The 20086-nt window shown below is 44.5% G+C and overlaps 1 protein-coding gene across 2 annotated transcripts in view; it reads right to left on the bottom strand.

The window, feature by feature from the left end:
* Positions 1-20086, bottom strand: part of CTNNA3 (catenin alpha 3) — a 1035346-nt gene that overhangs the window by 308115 nt on the left and 707145 nt on the right. For both annotated transcript variants that reach the window (XM_060241118.1, XM_060241119.1), the window contains one exon: positions 16466-16622. In XM_060241118.1, coding sequence (XP_060097101.1) covers positions 16466-16622 — 157 coding nt within the window. The remainder of the gene's footprint in view (positions 1-16465; positions 16623-20086) is intronic.

Here is a 20086-nt window from a genome sequence, read left to right on the forward strand (position 1 = left end):
CAATATGGAGCAACTTCAAAATGCTCTATGTGGGGAACCACCTCCTCTGATACCATGATGTAATCAATGACGTTCATTCTAATGCCCGACCAATATGTGAACTCTGCTGGATGAATGCTAGGTAGGGACCCATTTAAGATTTTGAGGTTAACTAATAGTTAAGGGTTCCTTTAAATATTAGCATTTTAAGTAAATAACACCGGCGGGGGTCAAGTAATGGGGGGAGGGGTGGGTAGAAAGTAACATATGGGGTAGATAAAAGAAGTTAAGATTTAAGAAATAATTTTGTTACCATATGTTACTAATAAAATTGTTTTAAAGTGAAGATTTTGAGGTTAACTCTTATTTATTAGTTGGTTAAGGAGGACACCTGCATTGTTAACCTTAGTATCTTTTGAGCACCTTTTAAAAGGCATAGCAATACAATTTCCTATTAATGGGTAATGCCTAGTCTTAGCATTGGAGCAGAGATCATCGGGTCCAATTCAGGCATTAGAATCACCACCCACAATAACATACACAGCTGTACAAGTGGAAATCAGGTGACATATATAGGATTCCAACCCTAAAAAAATTACCTGAGCTTGATCATTTGTCCTATTAGGGGGTAAGTACACATTTACAACTATGCAATAAAAATCTTGGGAGTTAAGCAAAAGGGCTAAGGCAAAATGATCATAGTGAGGGAGTACTATTACTTTTAATTGGAGCAAGATGGATATTAAAATACAGAGCCTCCTTTGGCTCTGCCATGCTCTGTGGCCTCTGAAGGTAGAGCAAAAGTCCTATACCTATTTAATGATGGCTCCTCTAAATTCCAAGTTTCCTGACCAAGAATCATATCAAACTTGCACATAAAATCAATTGCACTAGGTTCCTTCATTCTACAGTGCCATCCCTTTAAATTCCAAGAAACCAGTGATAAAGTTTGACTGTTAGAAGGCTTGGATGCAGGTGACATAGCCAGTCAAGGTAGGAATGAAATAATATTCAGGGTTTCCTCAACATCTGAAAAGATGCATCCATTATTCCCTTCCCCTCTGTGCTGTGGGAGTACATTATTTCCCTCTTTATTTTGAGTTACTATAGTAGGGCAGGACTCTTTGCCATCTGATCTCCACTGGCACCTGGGGATCTCCACTTATCCAATATGCCCATCATCCAATGTATTAGTGGTTGGTGGCTTCTTACTCAGAGGGGCAGTGCATATAGGGGGCTCCTTAACTACAGGGGAAGTCTCCTTATCATCAATCCCATGTGGAAACGTTTTCAGCAGTCTTGTTCTAACATCTTCCAGTCTATCAGTAATCAACTGTTGGGCCTCCGAAGTAAGGGCCCTAAAGGAGCTTAACAGGTCATCCTCCATTGTGTTGTCAAGTTGAGGGGGCTCCTTATCATTTAATAGGCTGGCTGACGTCTCATCCAAAGTAATCAACTCAGGCTCATCACCCGAAAAGGATGGGTCCTGTTGAACCGTTTCAGGGGTTTTCTTGGAATGTCCCTCTGTTGTCGTCTGAGGGGAATGTTGGTATAAATTCAGGAGGAATTGAGTGATTTTGGTGTTGACAAAAACTCTGGTAGGAAGAATTCCTTTAGAACGTAAATGATATGTATATTTATAACGTATATTTTAACGATATGTATATTTATAACAAATGTTGGATTTTAATTATTTAATATGAAATGTTAATTTTAAAGTGTAATTTATTTTTATGTTAGTTTTACATATGTTGTAAGCCGCCCTGAGCCACTCGGTGGGAAGGGCGGGATATAAATCCCAGATAGATAGATAGATAGATAGATAGATAGATAGATAGATAGATAGATAGATAGATAGATAGATAGATAGATAGATAGATAGATAGATAGATAGATAGATAGGTAAGTAAGTAAGTAAGTAAGTAAGTAAGTAATATTTCTGGGCTAAAATCATACTAGGCAAAGTTGAGCTGCCAAATGAAAGCATAATTCTTTGATAATGCTTAGATGAGTTCAACATTTCCAACTTGGTAAGATCCAAGGGCTGCTTTATGCCTTTAAACAAATTCCTTAGATGCCTAATAGTCAAGTGTTTTGTTTCCCAAGATTGTAGGAAGCCTCTGTAAGGGCAGATTGTAAGGCACACTTTGTGTGGTTGTAAAGATAGGTGGAAGAGACTCCTGTGTGCTCTGGCCTTTCGGAAAGCCCACCTCCGCTGCTGATCTGCTCTGCAGACTGTATCCAAGGAATCCACCCTGCAGGTAGCACGATCATCTGTGTTTATGTTAGCCTTGGAACTTTTCTGTACTGCCAGTCTTTGGACCTCCTGTGACAATTCCAAAAGGTAGCTCTTAATTTCTTTCAATGAATGGAAGATATTAGCTACTGTTAGAGCTGTGAGTTCAGGATAATTGCACACAGCTGCCTCCGTTCGCTCTGCAATTAAGGTAGCCGCTGTCTCTTCCCCTGCATCACTTTCGTCACTTTCAATTCCTGCCAGAGGTAACGACTGGAAATAGGGATGGAATATAAATCATTTTTACCAGCAATAAAGCAATCTCCTATCTTTGTTTGCTTCTGGGCTGGTTGTAAATTTAAGTCTTCAAATTCCTGAGACCGTTTGGCTACTCCCATAATTATAGCCATAGAAAAAGCACTTCGTTATCTATTATGTATAGGGGTGGGGATTTGGCTTATCTGAGCCAGAAAAAAATACCTTACAGGTAATTACAGGTATTTTTAATACCTTACCGGTATTTTTAAAGTCATATGCAGAACAGAGCTCTGTATTTGGCTACCAATATAGCTGACCCCTCCAAAAGCTGATTCATTCAACAGTCTTCATAGGATAAAATGGAGCAAAAAAATTGGGTTTTCTAACAAATTCCCAAATACCAATGCCATACTGATAATGGGATTCAGGAATATTGGAAAATACCGATATGTTGGGGAGTCAATATATTCAAACCTGAAAAAAATAGGGTCCTGCGTGTTCCTTTAGGTATCTGAGCAGAATTTGATCAACTGGTAGGTTTTGTGTTTTCAGTTTGATGGCTTCCATTGTTTGCTGCTCCTTCTCAGAAGGCCAAGAGTTCAACCCGTTATCAGCCACATCTTTCATCTACTGAAGTCAGAAGCAAATTCCATCCAGAATGCAGACTGGAGCCTTATGATTATGACCTGAAAGATCCTTCCCACCCCTGTTTGTTAGTGTGTTTTTTTTAACATACAGACTAATTTAGAATTCCAGAGCTGCTCAAAAGCTTGTATGCTGTGGTGTGTTATTTTGGCTGGTCCTCACAAAAGGCTTCAGTTTTTTGATTTTGCTATGGACCAACAGAGCTACCTACACCCTTTATCCATTACTCTACAGTCTCACACTTGGGGTTCTACTTGCTTTGGTTCACTGATGTGGTAAAGGATTGGCTTGACCATAATTTGCTTTGGATTTTATTATGAAATCCTATCCTACGCAAACCCCTTTTCAGACACCCATGGCAGTAGCTAATTCCATCTGACTCTCTAAGCCTGAAAGATTCATGTTGGCACTTTCCTCTATGGTATATATATAAAAAATAGGGAGCACCAAGAGGCAGCTGGGAGAAGTAACTAAGCAGGGAATTGAAACAGAGAACTCGCCAAGGAATGCTTTGGTCAAGTTCTGTTTTTCAAAACCTACTCCTTCAAGAAGGTCATGAACATATTTCTGTTCTGTGTTTCCAAACTATCGTGAGCTTGGTTTATAGTCTGCCTCCAATATACTAATGATACTGGGGGGAGGGGGTTATCAAATGTTTTCTAATTAGGTTTATATTGTATTTTATCAATTACTATATTGTAGGGGGGGGGGGACAATTGTGGAGAAGTGGGATAGAAATTTAGTTATAAACAAGTGGAGGCCTCTGAGACTCGTGCGGGGGATCCCATATTCTCCCCATCACTGTGCCTGGCTTTTGCCTCGCCCCCCCCCCACTATGGAACCCTGCTGCTGGCATCTGCCACCACAACTGGGCCAGCAATGCTGCCAGCTTTCACTGCTGTCATACCCATAACATGCCACACAAATGACACACAAGGTCCTAAAAATACATAATCAGGGGTGTACAAAAGAGAGGGGCATTTTTCAAGTATTTCAACCCCCCCCCCAAAAAAATTGACATTTTCCAATATTCCCTAATCCCAATATCGATATGACATTGGGATTTGAAAATTTTTTTGGGGAAACCTAATTTATTTATTTATTTTGCTTCATTTTATCCTATGGAGACCTTGGTAAGAACATACTAAAAGTCTTGCTGGGTTGGAACTGGGATAGGTAGTGGGTGGCTTCTCTAGCTGAGTAATAGCCAACCCAGGAAGACTTTTAATATGTTTTTACCAAGGTCTTGCTTTTACCCTCAACTGAGCAATGCTGTTGGGAACTGTTTAGATCAGGGCTGTATAAGAGCTGTACAATCAAGTTTCAAGTCCCCTAACAATTTATGTTAGCTGCAGGAAGTATCACATTTTGTACACAATTGAACTCAGAGTACTTGGAAAAAAACATTCATGTTCTCCTTGTTCAGCGCAGACTCAAGGGAAAAGAGGCAGTGCCAAATAAATTAGTAAAATATACAGTTGTAATAAACTGGTCAAAGGCACATATGGAATAAGGCCTATTTACTTATTCTGGTAAATTTTCCTATCAAGATTACTTCCCAGAATGTGATAACAAAAATAGAGTTCACTGCCTCCAAAGTTTGCAGAAAAATCTCTTTAGTCTCTGTGTGACCCCAATCTGCAGATTTAGCCATCCGCAGATGAGGGCCACACATGGCTTATATTGTATAGAGCCATGTGTTCCGAAAGCAGAACTTACCTACACAAAGTACCAAAAAAAGAGAGCAAGATTTAGCAGCATGCTAAATTAATGTTACAAATTAACCTCCACCGCACAATCAGTTAATGCAAGCCCTAGTGGATAAACATTACACAACGTAAATTAGGCTTAATTTTAATTATAAGTTAAATTAGAGCATGAGAGTAACATTAGTGAGGCAGACAAATGGTTTTCCCAGTTCAGTTTCAAGACATGAGAAATGGTCAAGTGTAGGTCCATGAGGCTGTGCCGCTGCAACTAGACCCAGTGTGGCTCCCAGGCACTGCCATTGCTGGGCCCATTGTGGCTCCTGGATTCCTCCAACAATTGGAAGAGGTAAGTGCCTTCTCTGCACTTACACAGAATTCGCTATTTTACTTTGGGGGCAATTTAATCTGCTGTGTATTTTTTTTTTTTTTAAGATTTCAGATTTTTCTGCAAACTTATGGGGGGGCAGGGGTCAAAGAAGATTGCAGAAAAAATTCTGTTTTGGATAAGTATGATCCCAATCCACAGGTGTAGATATCCATAGATGGGGACCACACTTGAGAAATAGATATATAAAGGTTTATGGCAGATATGTACCAATGTGCAGCATATCTACAAAGCACCTGATCCCTTCTTTCAGCATAACTATTACTATTAACAACATCAGGGTCCATTTTGTCTTCTGAACTCCTAGGTTTGCCAGGTCTGTGTTGGGAAAATAGGCTTCCCAACCCTCCCGCCCTGGCGGGGGACCCCAGGATTTCCACCCTCTTCCCCCGCTCCCCAAAAAAATGGAAGCGGGGGAAGGGGGGAAACGGCGCCGGGGAGCATGGAGAGCTGCCTGATCCTAGAGCGGGCGAGGCCGCCGTGCTGCTGCCGCCCCCTCCCCGCCAACCGCAGCTGCTCCTCCGAGATGGGCCCAGGCTGAGCCCATCTCGGAAGAGCAGCCAAGAGGCGGCAGCAGCGCAGGCAAAACTAGCGAGGCAAAACCAGAGAAGGGGAGGGCGAGGCAGGCCAGGAGCATGGCGAGCCGCGAATCCGGGCCTTTCTAGGACCCGAACTCGCGGCTCACCACGCCCCCGGCCCACCTCCACCCCCCTCCGATTCCACCCCAGAGGTGGAGCGGGCGAGGCTGCCACGCCGCTGCCGCCCCCCCCACCCCACAGCAGCTGCTCCTCTGAGATGGGCTCAGCCTGAGCCCATCTCGGAGGAGCAGCCACGGCGAGCGGAGAAGAGGCTGCAGCCGCGCAGTGGCATCGCCCGCTCCGAAACGGGGCGGCTCGCCACGCTCCCCGGCGCCGTTCCCCCCCTCCCCCCTAGTTCCACCCCAGTGTCTCCTGGCTCCACCCCCAAAGTCCCCAGATATTTCTGGGATTGGACTTGGCAACCCTATGAGAAATGCCTGGAGATTTTGGGGGTGGATAAACCCAGTTGCCAACGTCACTGCCACACAAAACTCAATCTGCTCAACCTGCTGCAGCAAACCCAGACACCAGCTCTCCAGCCCTGCCCCAAACAACGAGGGGAGAGGTAGCCAAGCACAGCAAGCATGCTGGTTCTGGGTATCTCACCCAGATGCCAGCTTCACTGCCACAGAACATGCAATCTACAGATGCCAATTCTCCAGCCCTGCCCCCAAACAATGCTGGGAGAGCTGGCCAAGCACAACACGTATGCTGGTTCTGGGTGTCTCACCCAGATGCACAACAAGCATGCTGGTTCTGGGTATCTCACCCAGATGCCAGCTTCGCTGCCACAGAACACGCAATCTACAGATGCCAGCTCTCCAGCCCTGCCCCAAACAATGCGGGGAGAGCTGGCCAAGCACAACAAGTATGCTGGTTCTGGGTGTCTCACCCAGATGCCAGCTTTCCTGCCACAGAACACACAGTATACAGATGCCAGCTCTCCAGCCCTGCCCCAAACAACACAACAAACAAGAGAAGTGGTGGACAGATCCAAACAACAACAACAGATTTAAACAGATCACTGAGAAAAGGCCAAGAAACTCAACTGTTAAAAAGTGACCTTTTCAATGATAAAAAACCTCAGGTCAAATCAGTCAACAACACCCCCCCCCCAAACCAGAACCAGGAAAAGGAAAACAGGACATGATGCAAAACCCACAGCAACAGATCCAAATCACTGAGAAAAGGCCAAGAAACTCAAAAAAGTGACCTTTTTAACAATGAAAATTAAGCCAAACAGCCCCCCCCCACAAGAACCAGAACCATAAAAGAAAAGAAACTACAGCAGCACAACACAGCAGCAACAAATCAAACACAGAATCCTTTTAAAACAGTAAGAAACTTGACTTTTAACAATACAGGAACTTTACCAACCCCTCCCCCCCAAAAAAAACTTCACCCTAACCCCAAGAAATCCAAGCCACCCAAATCAGGAAATGTAAAAGGACACTGAACTTTTAAAAGTCCTCTCACTAAAGTAAGATATAGGCAGATTGGCAACCCCCTCACCCCAGGCCCCCATCCCCAGCAAAACCCTCTAATCCTAACCCCAAATAAGCTACCCAGTACCCACCCACCTAGATAAGTAAAGGGACTCTGGGTCTTAAAAAGACCTTTTACTAACTAAATTAAAAACAAGAACCCCAAGACTGTCTTATCTTAGATGTCTTCTCTTCTCCAGGCAGGTCAGGCAAGGCTGAGAGAGAGCAGCAGTAGCTGAGGCCAAGGGCCAGTGCAGCACAATCTCTCTCTCACACCAATGACCAACACAGCAGCAATGGAATGGAGTCCAGCCAGGCAGATTCCTTAAAAAGGTTCTCTGGCCTACACAGAGCAGTTTCAAAAAATAGCACTGTTCTGTGATTGGCCAGAGAATACTGTTTACTTGGATACCCAAGTAAACAAAAGAACAAAGCAACAACAATGTTGCTGATGGCTGGAGGATTAGCCCAGCCATCAGCTACACAACAGCCCTGCAAAGCATGCATTTGCAATGCATTTTGCAAATGCATGCTTTGGATTGGCTGCTGGGGCTCCTCTTCCTCCTCCCCCCCCCCCGATCCCAAGGAAATTATGGGAGAGGTGGGAAAAGGCTTCCAAAGGCGGGAATGGAGGCAAGCAGCTCCCCCAAGGTTGCAGAAATTCCTTTCCCGCCTTTTCTATGGACTTCCGTATACTTCCAAATATTGATTTGGAAGTATATGGGGAGCCGTATACGGCTCCCATATAAAGGCTTCCAATTGGATTCGGAAGTATATGGCGCTGTATACTTCCGAATCAGGGGTGATTCGGAGGTTTCTTCAATTCGGCCGAACCGAATGCACACTCCTACTCTCCAGTGCCTCAAGCTGAGATTTTTCATGCCTACTTGCCTGGACTCTTTTCAACTGGAGATGCCAGGGATTGAACCTGGGACCTTCTACCCACTGAGCCACCATCCCTCCCAAGATTGCTGGGTCCCAGGCCATAACTATGGGGGACAAGGGGGCAGGCCCCACAAAGCATCACCCTGTTTTACCTTTCTGGCCCCTCTACTGTCATCTGCTCCATGCCACCTTCCCTGCTCTCCTCCTGCTTTCTCGCTGTTGTGCCGCCTTCCCTGCTCTCATACTGCAGCGCCACCTTCCCCGCTCTTATGCAAGCTTTCTCATTCTCCTGCCACCTTCCTCTCTCTCCTGCAACTTTCTCACTCTCCTGCTGCCTTCCCCACTCTTCTGCAGCTTTCTCATTCATAAACACACTGGTGCGCACACTCTTGGAGTACCACCATGATGGCGCAACAAGGTAGCAGGCTGCCCAGGTTTTTTAAAGTTTGTGATATCATTTTGTGCCCCATGCCACCCCTAAAATTTTATCCCCTGCCCCTCATCTAAAATGTTCTGGTTACAGGTCTATGGGTTCCCCGGGCCAGTCCCACACTCTCAGCCTAGCCCACCTCACAGGGTTGTTGTGAGTACCTGGGGAGAATGTTGGAAGCCAAATGGGGAGAAAAGTGGGATATAAACAAAATACTTTGCATATCCTTGCAACCTTATATTTACACACAGCTCTTCAGCTGAACAAGCAAAATTTGCAAGGCAGGGTGGGAGTTTTAATACAAAATAATGTAACCCTGGCATTAGCCAGACACTTTTGTAAAAGTTCTAAAAATGGGCCAGATGGAGATCGAGAACTGCAGAGAAGCCAGAATAGCCTGAACTACTCCCCACCTCCTGCAAAAAAAAAAATTGCTCCCAAAAGGGTTGATTTAAAATTAAACTAAAAGTTGCTCTAAGGCTGCTGCTTTGAATTGACACCTGAAGCCTTTTGCAGGGAAAAACCCCCCCTGCAAATATTGCTTCTGGTTATATCCAATTTGTAAAAGAGATTCTGGACAAGAACGGTCTTGAACAGTCTTGAGGAAAACAGAGAAGTAACATTCAGTTGGAACAGTTAAAGGTCTCTGGTGACGCAATTATTCATAATTTCAGCACATACCATGCTCTCCAATTTTAAAGGAAAGATAATCCAAAAATAGGATGCTTCGTTAATTGGGACAGTCATGCAAGATTCTTAAGATACTTTGCTATCATGGAGTGCAAATGCAGAAATGATGTAAAATTATGTAAAATGATGTAGTGTGGAGTAAAGTTCAGCACCAGCACTGCTGTGGGTACCCTGACATTTCTTTTCCTTCTTTCCAGAGGCCCATATGTCCTGATCTCCAGAGGGACGTGAGCTCTAAAGTCTATGCAGAGAGCAGGAAGGGATGCAATCACTTTGCCCAAAAAGGCTTCCCGTGTCAGAAGCATCATTGAAATTCCACACATAAAAAGCATGTGCTGCACTCTTTAAACAGATGAAGCCGCTTGGGTAATTAGTGTAGCACAGTTCCCTCAAGGTACTCTGTTTCATACAAATGGACTAATCTCTCTGAGGTAACTGATCCGGTTGCCTTATATAAAGGATGTGTCTCATCAGTACAAAATATGGCCAGTCTGAAGTGTATACGGATGATATATATAATGCGTCAATCCCAGCCCAGCCCACCCCATCTCCCCAAACAGACACTTAGTACACAAACACACATTCATACTCAGTCATAAACTGTGTCAGTCAGCCCAGGGCTCCAGTGTAAAGCTGAATTTTTATTCAGAACAATATAAATTCTAAAGATCCTCGAGCCTCTGGGAGATCCTTGAGCCTCTGACTTCCAAAGCCAAAAGGCCTGTCCTAAGGCCAAGGATCAGTCTTCTCAGCCTAATTCAGCCTAATTCAGAAAATACCTGGGGACTTTGGAGGTGAAGTCAGGAGACTTTCCCATTCTCTAAAATAGATAAAAATACAGCAGTGCAGTTCCCCTGAATACAGTCTTCACTTAGTCATCCACAGCAGATGCACTTCCAATTCCACCCTCCCTCTCTCTCACACACACAGCAGCCAAAATAAACATTGTTTGGAAGCCCACACATTGTGGTCTCACTGAGGCAATTTTCTCATCATGGGAGTTGCTGAATGCCATATACGCAACAAAGTTCTTCAGACTAACACAAGGAAAACAATTCTCTCTATTTTGCTGTGCAAAGACTTCTGAAAGGGCTGCAAAACAAATGGAGGGAGCTGGCTGCTTCCCTTCCGTTTTTCCCAATAGCCACATTATTCTGCAGGCTCACCCCACCCCCATTCAGCCTGCCTCAGAGATTTAAAGGCACACACACCTTTCAAACAGCAAGCCCTTCCCAAGTCTTCTAAGCCTTCCAAGGTGGAAAGGCACATGGTGGTTGTGGGGGTGGGGCTTCCCCCCAGCAGCCAGCAGACTGAGGGCAGGAAGGAGCCTGCTAAACTGGGGGATTCCCCACTGGGACCTGGAGACTGCCAAGCCTACTCCTCACCCCCTCAAAGAAGGCCTGGATATGGAAATGTACCAGGATCAGAAGGTTCTATTGGCAGCCTAAACAAGGTGATGCTCCCTTCTGTAGTTTCACTGAGGGTCAGTTAGCACATCATTGTTGCTGCCACCCAGCCTGATCTTTCACCTCCATTCTCCTTCCCTATACTGGTATGAAGTAAAACACAGAAACAGCCTGTTCTCCATTGCGAATCATACAATCATGGAAAGATCTCTTACATAACTCCCTTTTCCTCCCCAGATCACCCAGCTCTATGCTTGCTGGCCACTGCTGGGAATAGGTTGCTAGGCTACTTGGCCTTTTTGGTCTGCTCCAACAAGACCAGTTTCCCCAGTCACTGGCAATGGAGCAAGTGCTACTCACAGCACTAGCCAATGAGTTTCCTGAAGCCCTGTAACTTCTTTGCCTTACCATCACCTTTACTTGTCCTTCTAAAATTGCATTTATGTGTTACATGTAGTGGCGGCAGCATTGGGGGCTTTGTGAGAATAATACCCCTATTTCCAGAACATCGTAGTCACCCGCCTGGTGACTTATGAGTACTAACAGCCACAACATTGCAGCAACACTCCATGTCTCTTGAGGAGTGCTAACGAGGAGAAACAGATGGTTTCCAGTCACTCTGTGCGATCCCCATCTTGGCCATAGCAGCGGAAGAAGCTGCGCCGCCAGGAACTGTCCAGGCAAGCGGTTTCCAGCCTCAACCATAAAATCCATCTTGGGAGGCTAACACCACCAGCAGCTATCTTCCTGCAGTGCCAGACTCCATCACAGCGAAGCGGGAGGCTCACGTACTCAACAGATGTCACCTATGCATAAAGCCATCAAGCTTATCTTAGGCGTGGATCCTGCCAGACTGCCTAAGCCTTTATCCAATGGAACTCAAGACAAAGACTGGTGCCAATAGAAGATCGAAGAGGAGGAAGAACATCTTCACCCAGAGCCAAGTTTCTTTGTATAGATCGGGTGTTACCTAAGTAGCAATTTGGCCATCTATTGTCACCTTTTTAGATAAGTTTGATAAACTTAAGTACCCCCCACCTTAAAAAAATTTCCCATTCTTTCCCTTAATGGTCATCCTGTATCCTCCCCCTTGGGCCATTGTTACCTGGAAGCCCAATCAGGTAACTAAGGCCAAGTCTGCTCATTGGCTAGCTATGAGCATCCAACCAGGGGCCGCCAATTAACTGGCTATTGGCTACTGTATAAGTCCAGCCCTTATGGTCACTGCAGAGCCTCCCCTTTCTCTGAGGTCATGTACCAGCTGACCACTGTCATCAGCCCCTGTACCATCCCCTAAGGGCTCAAGGTAGTCCTTATAACCCGTGACCCAGCTCCCCACAGGTGTGCATCTAGCAGTACCCCAGTTCTGCTGTCTAGATACATCCCCGATTCCTGATCAGATGAGGGTCCCCTCCCCCTACTCCTTGTTCGTCACCATTGGAGCCTTCCTTGAAGAATACGATCGGTAATTATCACCCTGTTTGTCCATCCTTGTGTTATCTCTGAATCTCTCTCTATTTTTCTTAGGACTGTATGTATGTTTTATGAGTTTATTACCATGTATGTGTGTCTATATTTTTCTACAATAAATTTTAATTGTTTTTACTTAATTAGTGTCCCTGGTAATTTTAAGCAATAATTTCTGGATGTGTATCCTGTATACATAGATTCAAATATCCTTTTTAAGCCAGGTGCCCACCTGTCAATTCCCCGTCATTTTGAGGGCATTTTGGCTTACAGCTTCCAGTGAATTCAGGTAAGAACATAAAAACATAAGAGAAGACATGTTGAATCAGGCCAATGGCCCATCCAGTCCAACAGTCTGTGTCACACTGTGGCCAAAAAAACACCAGGCAGCATCAGGAGGTCCGTCAGTGGGGCTAAGAAACTAGAAGCCCTCCCACTGTGCCCCCACAAGCACCAAGAATAAAGAGCATCACTGCCCCAGACAGAGAGTTCCGTGGCTAATAGTGACTGATGGATCTCTGCTCCATATGTTTTATCCAATCCCATCTTAAAACTTGGAAACTCTAAGAATTCATGGTTGTACTTTGTCACAATTAATTCAGGGCAGAGCCCAGTATGGGCATGACTTACTATAAGAGTTAAGGAAACAGGCAGATCTTCTCTCACTGAAACAACAGGGACTTCTGCAGAATGACCTTTGAGCTGTCACACACAGCTTCCTCGAGATGCTAAGGCAGAGAGATTCATAATGTATAAGAGAAGAGAGAGCCAGTTGGCATTCCCTCTTTAAATGCAGAAGGGACAAAGACCTTGCAGAAAACCATCTAATGCAATCGATACACTGAATTTATACAGAATACATCTTTAGTGAACCCTGTTTTACAGTACATTTTCCATGACTAATATGTATATCTCTTTGAGACTTTTTGAAAATGTGGATTTGGTACAGTGTATTTGTTCAATTTTGGAAGCACTTCAAAATATATCATAGTGTGAAAGTGCAGATTATGGAATTTAATATATCCACTTGCCTTGCTGGGAAATTCTTCTAAATATACCTTTATTTATTGTTCATCCAGTTGCTGCTGAAACCAAACTCTGCAGATAACCCTTTCTGCAGCTGACCAATAGTACTCAGGCTATGGGACACTAAATGGTGACTTCATGACCATTTATCTCTACAAATCCCATGCCTGTTCAATATATAGGAGTAGCCATTGCACAGATCCTTGGAAGAGGCACTAAAAGGGTCCTCAGAGAGAAAAGGCTATATAAGAGATGAAATATCAATTATTTCCCACAGCTCTTGATATAAGATAAAAAATATAGGATACTGTAAGTTAAGTTAAATGCAAAGGGAAGGTGGCATGGTATACCCCAACCGTGTCACAGCTTGGAAGCTAAGCAACGTCAGTACTTGGCAGGGAGACCACCAAGGAAATCTGTGAGGAGCAAGGCAATGGCCAACCATCTCTGCTTCTCATTTGCCTTGGAAGTACCTTGCTGGGGGTCACAACAGATTGGCCAAGACTTGAGGGCACTTTACATACACACATACACACACCCCAGACAAGTTAAATGCAAAAAAAAAAAAAAAAACCCAACTAACAAAACGCACTGTGTTGCTGCACACTTAAGAAGAAAAATCCCAGCCATTCTGACTCAAAGACGAAAAACAATCGCATCTCATATTTAAATCCATCCCAGGTTTTACAGGTTCATTATTCATCATTCTTGCATGAATAGCTGAAAAGCCTCTCCTCATGATGGACAGATCCTATATGAAGGGGCCTCCTGACACAGATTTTTAATGGCTTTTAGCAGGGGTTGTTTTGTAGAAAAATAGGTGGTAGAGCTCATTAGCACAACTCATTAATATACGTTGCTCCCCCCCCCCACCAGCCAAAACCAACCTGACACAAGAAAGGAGAGCCCTAGGCAAGTGAGATCCAGCCAGCCCAAGCAGGCCTCACTCACCTGAGGCTCTCCTTGGCTGCCCCCCCCCCCCCCGTCAAAAGGCCAGCAAGCTACCTGCTGCCCAAAATCACATAAGAAGTGGAGAAAGGGTGGCATGGATTTCTCCAGGGGTTAATGAGGGCTGCTGGGGGTGTGGCAAAGCTCCTGGTGGGTGGGTGGCTGCCCACTCTCCTAATTCAGGGATTGTTATGCAGCTGCACATACTATTCAATAAATTTAAATTAATCAAATTTAAATAAATTCTCAATAAATATTACGCTCTTGTCTCAAGTAATTTAGTAGCCCACTCAAATTCCATAGACTTCTCCACATATAGACATTGAAGATCAACTCAAAAAAGTAATTCCTTATTCTATAATCATACTTGGGTTCTTTATCATTGATGGAAACTTCACTTGTGATCCTGTGCTGTTATCCATCTCAAGTTATTTGTCAATTTAAATTCCACAGATTTCCCCACATATAGACACTGAAGATCAACTCAGAAAAGTAGGTTACACATATTGTTTGTATATATATATTGTTTATATAACATTACACAAGTGTGGTTTGTCTGTGGCTGTTAGCTCAACACCATGGTCCCTGTGAGTTATTCCTACCTAGAGGTTGGCATTGGCAACCATACATGCAAGCCTTGAGGACTTGTCACCTAGATGGCTGTCAAGTTGGGACGCCAGCTCCAGGTGGGACCTGAGGATTCCCTGGATGAATGACTATGATGACTGTGTTGGGTACAGCTGAAATATTCCTTTCATAAAATGGGACCAATTTTGTGTCAAATATTGAAATTAAAAACAATTCCTAATTAGGGGTTGAGTAGGTGTTGAGTCAGGGATGTCAGCCTCTAGGGGGACCTGGCAACCCTACTGTTAAGCATCATTAAGCATACCTGTAAGGACACCTTGAACATCTGAGAATATTTCTATGTTTAGAATTAGCTAGTACTTCTACTTTGTCTTCTAAGATCTGCATTTCTCTTTCACAATTCCCCTCATTGGTCTATATCTCGTGTGCTTTGAATAAGCTTTTCAAAATTGAATCTGAGCCCGGATGGAGATTTTATGTTAAACTTCTCCTACAGGCCAGCTGCTCAGCTCATGCTACTTTAACATATAAGGAAGACTGAGGAAGAGGAGGCCACTGTTGTGCTGGAGAGGAGAACTCTGCCCAGTCCTTCCTCCTAGAGAAGCACAAAAGGGACTTTTCCCATCAGATATCCAAAACCCTGGCGTCTGAGACTCAGCACTGCTCTGGGGGAAATGATCTGGACCACAGAAATCCAGATGATGGCACTTCTTCCTAAGAGCAGAAGCTCTGGAGGAACAGTACATCATGCATAAATTCTCTTGGAATGCATGTCTCACCCAAAGTAGATCTGGCACCCCTTGAAAGGTCCTGTTCACTTAATACTATAATGCCAGAAAGATAAGTAGCAGCCTGAATAACTCAGACTTGCCTGAGGTTGTCAGAGCTGGGAAGCTAAGCAGCGTTGGCCATGGGCAGTACTTGGATGAGAGACCACCAAGGATGTCCAGGCTTGCTGTGCTGAGGAAGAAAATGGCAAATCACCTCTGAATGCCTCTTCCCTCCCAAACCCCATGACAGGTCCTCCTCATAATTCAGCTGCGACTTGATGACATTTTATCGTTATTAGGAAAGGTACCCAATTCTCAAGCTTGCTCCTGTATCCGACTGGCCTATGCCAGGGGCACACACAGGGCTATGAGTGAATGTCTCCACACTGGAGACGCCTTTTAAGCTTTGTATTGGATATGCTGCTACTTGGTATTATTCGAATGGTTTGCAGAGGTGCTTGTGGAATGTACTGCACTGCTTGCTGTTCAATGCTCCTTGTGCCCGAATAATCTTTCCAGTGCACTCCTTTGCCTCAATCACAAGAAATTATAATTACATTTTTGCTTAAAACCCAAGTGTGAGTCGAATCCCCTAATTAGCTTTTCCTCTTAGTGGGAGTAAAATGCAAGACTCTCCGAGCCTGCCTGGCAGGGGGACTAATTTCCATCGCCGGCTGCCCCACTGGTGGGCAACTCGCTTCAAGGCAGACGGTGTTTTGCGCCAGCAGAAGGTGAGGGGAAGGGAAGAAGAGAGCCTCTGCTGTCTTCTGCAAAGTCCTTTAGGAATTGGCAGCAATTGCATTCCTCGGTCTTCAGATTCACTTTCCCTCACACTAATTTCACACCTGGCTAGATAACGGAGCTTGGATGATATAATGCAGCTTCCTAAGGGATTGTGTCGTCTCTCAAATAATCATTTTAAAAAGAGAGAGGGAGAGAAAGGTATCTCAAAGGGGGGGAATGAAATCAAAAGCAGCACACCTGATACAGCAAGAAAATCATCAATGCTTGTAATGTCATCCATGGCTTCAGTGAGCATACGTATGTGGCTCTCCCATGTGTTCTTATACATTTCCATGTTGCTTTTTACCACCTGGCTTGTAGGCTTGGCAGCAAGAGCTAAAGCAGCATTGACCACCTACGAGGGGAAGAAAAGGAAGCAAACACCAAATGTTAAAAAGATATTTTAAAATCCGTCTGAAAAACTGCATTCCAATGCTCCTACAAATGTAACATTTGAAATCTCACAAAGAAGAAAGACAGCACTACCATCCTAGCAGCTTTAAAAATCTGTAAAGTGCCAAGTTGTCATACTGAGGGCCATATATATATATATATAAAGATGCTTAAAACATTAGCACTCATTGGTCTTAAAGATGCTTTCTTTGTATTTCTCCCATGGGAACCAGGGAACTAGGCAAGGGAAGCTCTGGCTCTTTCCTTCCTTCCCCAGGGGGCTGGGGGGAGCCTCAGCCAATAGAAGGAAGAGAGGCTTGCTTCAGTACCTCTTCTGTGGGATTGAGGGAGCCTGGCAAAACAAGCTATTTCTCCCCCCTTCCTGCCCAAGGGAGGCGCCTCAGCCAATGGAGAAAATAGAGGTTTTGCTCTGTACCTCCTGTGCAATTGAGCAAGCCTTGCAAAGCAAGCTGTGATGCAGAAGGAAGCAAGAGAGAGGGAGAAGGAAGCAGACAACAGCCAGTTGCTCAGGGGGCTGATAGGAGCCCTCCGGGGGCCTGATTCGGCCCCTGAACTGCATGTTTGACACCCCTGGCATTGGGCCTCTGAATGTCTTAATCCCACCCTGGTTAAGTGTTTCTCCAGCAGAAGCTGTCTTCTTCCACTGGACTCCATTATGTAAAGAGGGTCACTGGATCCTATCTAGTAAACTTCCCACCTTCCTGTCTGTTTCCCATCCAGTTTCACCTCCGGACCTCTTGGCCTTTTATTTTAACACAGAACCCATAACTAAATTAATGAATCAACTTATTTTTCCAGTGCAGTTTCATATACCAAATGACCCTTCTAGAGCAGATTCAGAAAACTAAGCTTGGTGTTGTTACTTGTTAAAACTGATGTGGGCCATCCTAACATTTAGCACTGCGGCAGTACACGCAGACTCAGTCAGCCTAAACTGTCATTTGCACACGGAGTGCTGCATTCCTCAATATTCAAATAACACACCTTTTTGGCATAGAGAGACTTTATTCCTCAATAAGGCACGATGCAAACAAAGGATGAATGCATTACACAGTCCCTAAATAAAAGCTGCAGCACAAACATTCCTATTTCCCAGTTCAATAGGGAACTGTTCTCCTATGGAGACAGGAATGCTTCCAGAATTTTGGTGGAGGTTACGTCGCTTCCAGTCTTACAGTGCAATCGTAAAGAGAATTATACCCTTGTGGTCAATGTACCACTGCTTACAACATAACCATTTACACATAGCAAAATACTAGAGCTCAGAATGGAGACATTTTCTGCTTAAGAAATATCCAGTTCTCAGAGACATTCCCAGGTAATGGTTCATTAAAACACAAGAACTCCAGATCGGTTAAAAAGCTATTTGGCCTGAAAGTAAATCTTCCGTTTCTAAAGAGCTTTTTATAATAAAGCTGCATTTGACAAACAGGAAAAATAAGAAAGAAAACTAAGGGGGGAAATTAAAATCTGTCAAGCCATATCCCGCAACATGCTGGCATTTATGATGCACTTTATTAAGCAAGCATATAACAGAAGAAATTTTTGACATAGCCTAATCATATTCAAACCCCATTACATGTCTCAGAAGTTCTGAGCTTTGAAGGCAGTTACAGTACTTTTCATGAAAAAATGCGTAGAATCTGAGACCTTTTCCACAGTAGCAGTCTCTCTGCCCTCAGGATTCTGTTTTCCCCGGCTCAAACAAACAATTCCCCACCAGTTGCTTCACAGGCTCATTTTTACTCACGTTTCCCTCCAATTCCCATGTCTTCCTGATCTTTAAAAAACAAGATCAAGAAGCCACTGGGGAAACTGGAGAGAGGTGTGAGTCAAAATGCACCCGCACAACAAATGGTGGGGAAATTGATGGGTTGAGCCAGTGAAAGCAGGTGCCTGAGGGAGCAACTGGTACTGCAGAAAAGGTCTATTTGTTTTTAAACAAATTAGTGATGAATAAATGTCAGTGTGTTGTAGTAGTTAGGAGGGTCAAACTAGGATCTGGGATTGCTGTGGTTTATACTATGAGCAGCCCTGAGCCTGCTTTGGAGGGGAGGTCAGGATATAAATCAAATTAAGTAAAGTAAGTCATGGAAGCTTGATAGGAGGGCTTAGGCCAGTTACACACTGTATGCCTCAGCTACATTGCACAGTTTTTGTAAGAAGATGGAGAATAATGTAAGCTGCTTTGGTCCACTTTAGGGTGAAAGGGAGGATGAAAATGAAGTCAGTAGATGCATATGACCAAGTTCTCTCAGCACAGAAAACATAGAACATAAATGGATAAATGTGTGCATTGTTTGGTCTACAGAGGAATTCTGTGCCTCTTCTGTGCTGTGACAGTCACCCACCATGTGACTGCAGCAGTGCTGGTCTATTCCCTGAGGGCATAAATTATGCAGTGCCCAAAGAAATTTGGTGGGTTTGCAGTATTTGCTGTTTATTAGCAGGGTATCATCTTTAGCAACCATGTCATGGCAGTCAGTGGAGGCAGGGGTGGAATTCTATCAGGAGCTCCTTTGCATATTAGGACCACACACCCCTGATGTAGCCATTCCTCCAAGAGCTTACAAGGCTCTTTTTTGTAAGCTCTTGGAGGATTGGCTATATCAGGGGTGTGTGGTCTAATATGCAAAGGAGCTCCTGCTAGAATTCCACCCCTGAGTGGAGGTGTTGTGAGGAGGCAGTGGCACTATGATAGAAAGGATGGCCAGAATCAATCAGGGGCTATGTGGCAAGGGGGTGGAGTTCAGTGTATCTCAGGCAGTGAGCAAAGAGGGACAGGCCACAGGAGTTCTGCTCATTTTCAGGAGCACCTCCCTGCCCCGCCTGCATAAGTGGACCAACTCCTGTCAGCAGACCCAGGCACCTGATAGGGAGAAAGGGGTTTGAGCTGTCCATTGCTGAAGGCACTTTTGCACCACCTCTGCCAGTGATGAAGCAGGAGAGGGGGCCACCAGGGAGGGCTCAGATGTGGCATAATGCAGAACCACCCTCAAATCCCCCAGTTCCCTTGATGGAGGAGTGGTGGTCTTGGATTGGAATGACTGTTCATTCACTCAGTTGATTTTTTTACCTTTCTCCTCAAAAATGAAAAGGAGGAGGAGGGGATTGGATTTTTACCATACTCTTCACTTGCAGCCTCAATCTCCTTTCCCTTCCTCCCCCTATGAAGTAGGCGGGGCTGAAAGAGCTCAAGTTATGACTGACCCAAGGTCACACCGGCAAGTGCAGGTGGAGGAGTGGGGAATCAAATTCTTCCAGATTACAGTCTGCACACTTTGGATTAGTCCAAGTGGCTTACATCATTCTCTCCTCCGTTTCATGCTCACAACAACACCATGAGGTTGTTTCAAGGCAAGAGACATTCAGAAGTGGATTGCTGTTGCCTTCCTCTGCATAACA

The sequence above is a fragment of the Heteronotia binoei genome, chromosome 6 (genome assembly GCF_032191835.1).
Source record: "Heteronotia binoei isolate CCM8104 ecotype False Entrance Well chromosome 6, APGP_CSIRO_Hbin_v1, whole genome shotgun sequence".
NCBI classification, from domain to species: Eukaryota; Metazoa; Chordata; class Lepidosauria; order Squamata; family Gekkonidae; genus Heteronotia; species Heteronotia binoei.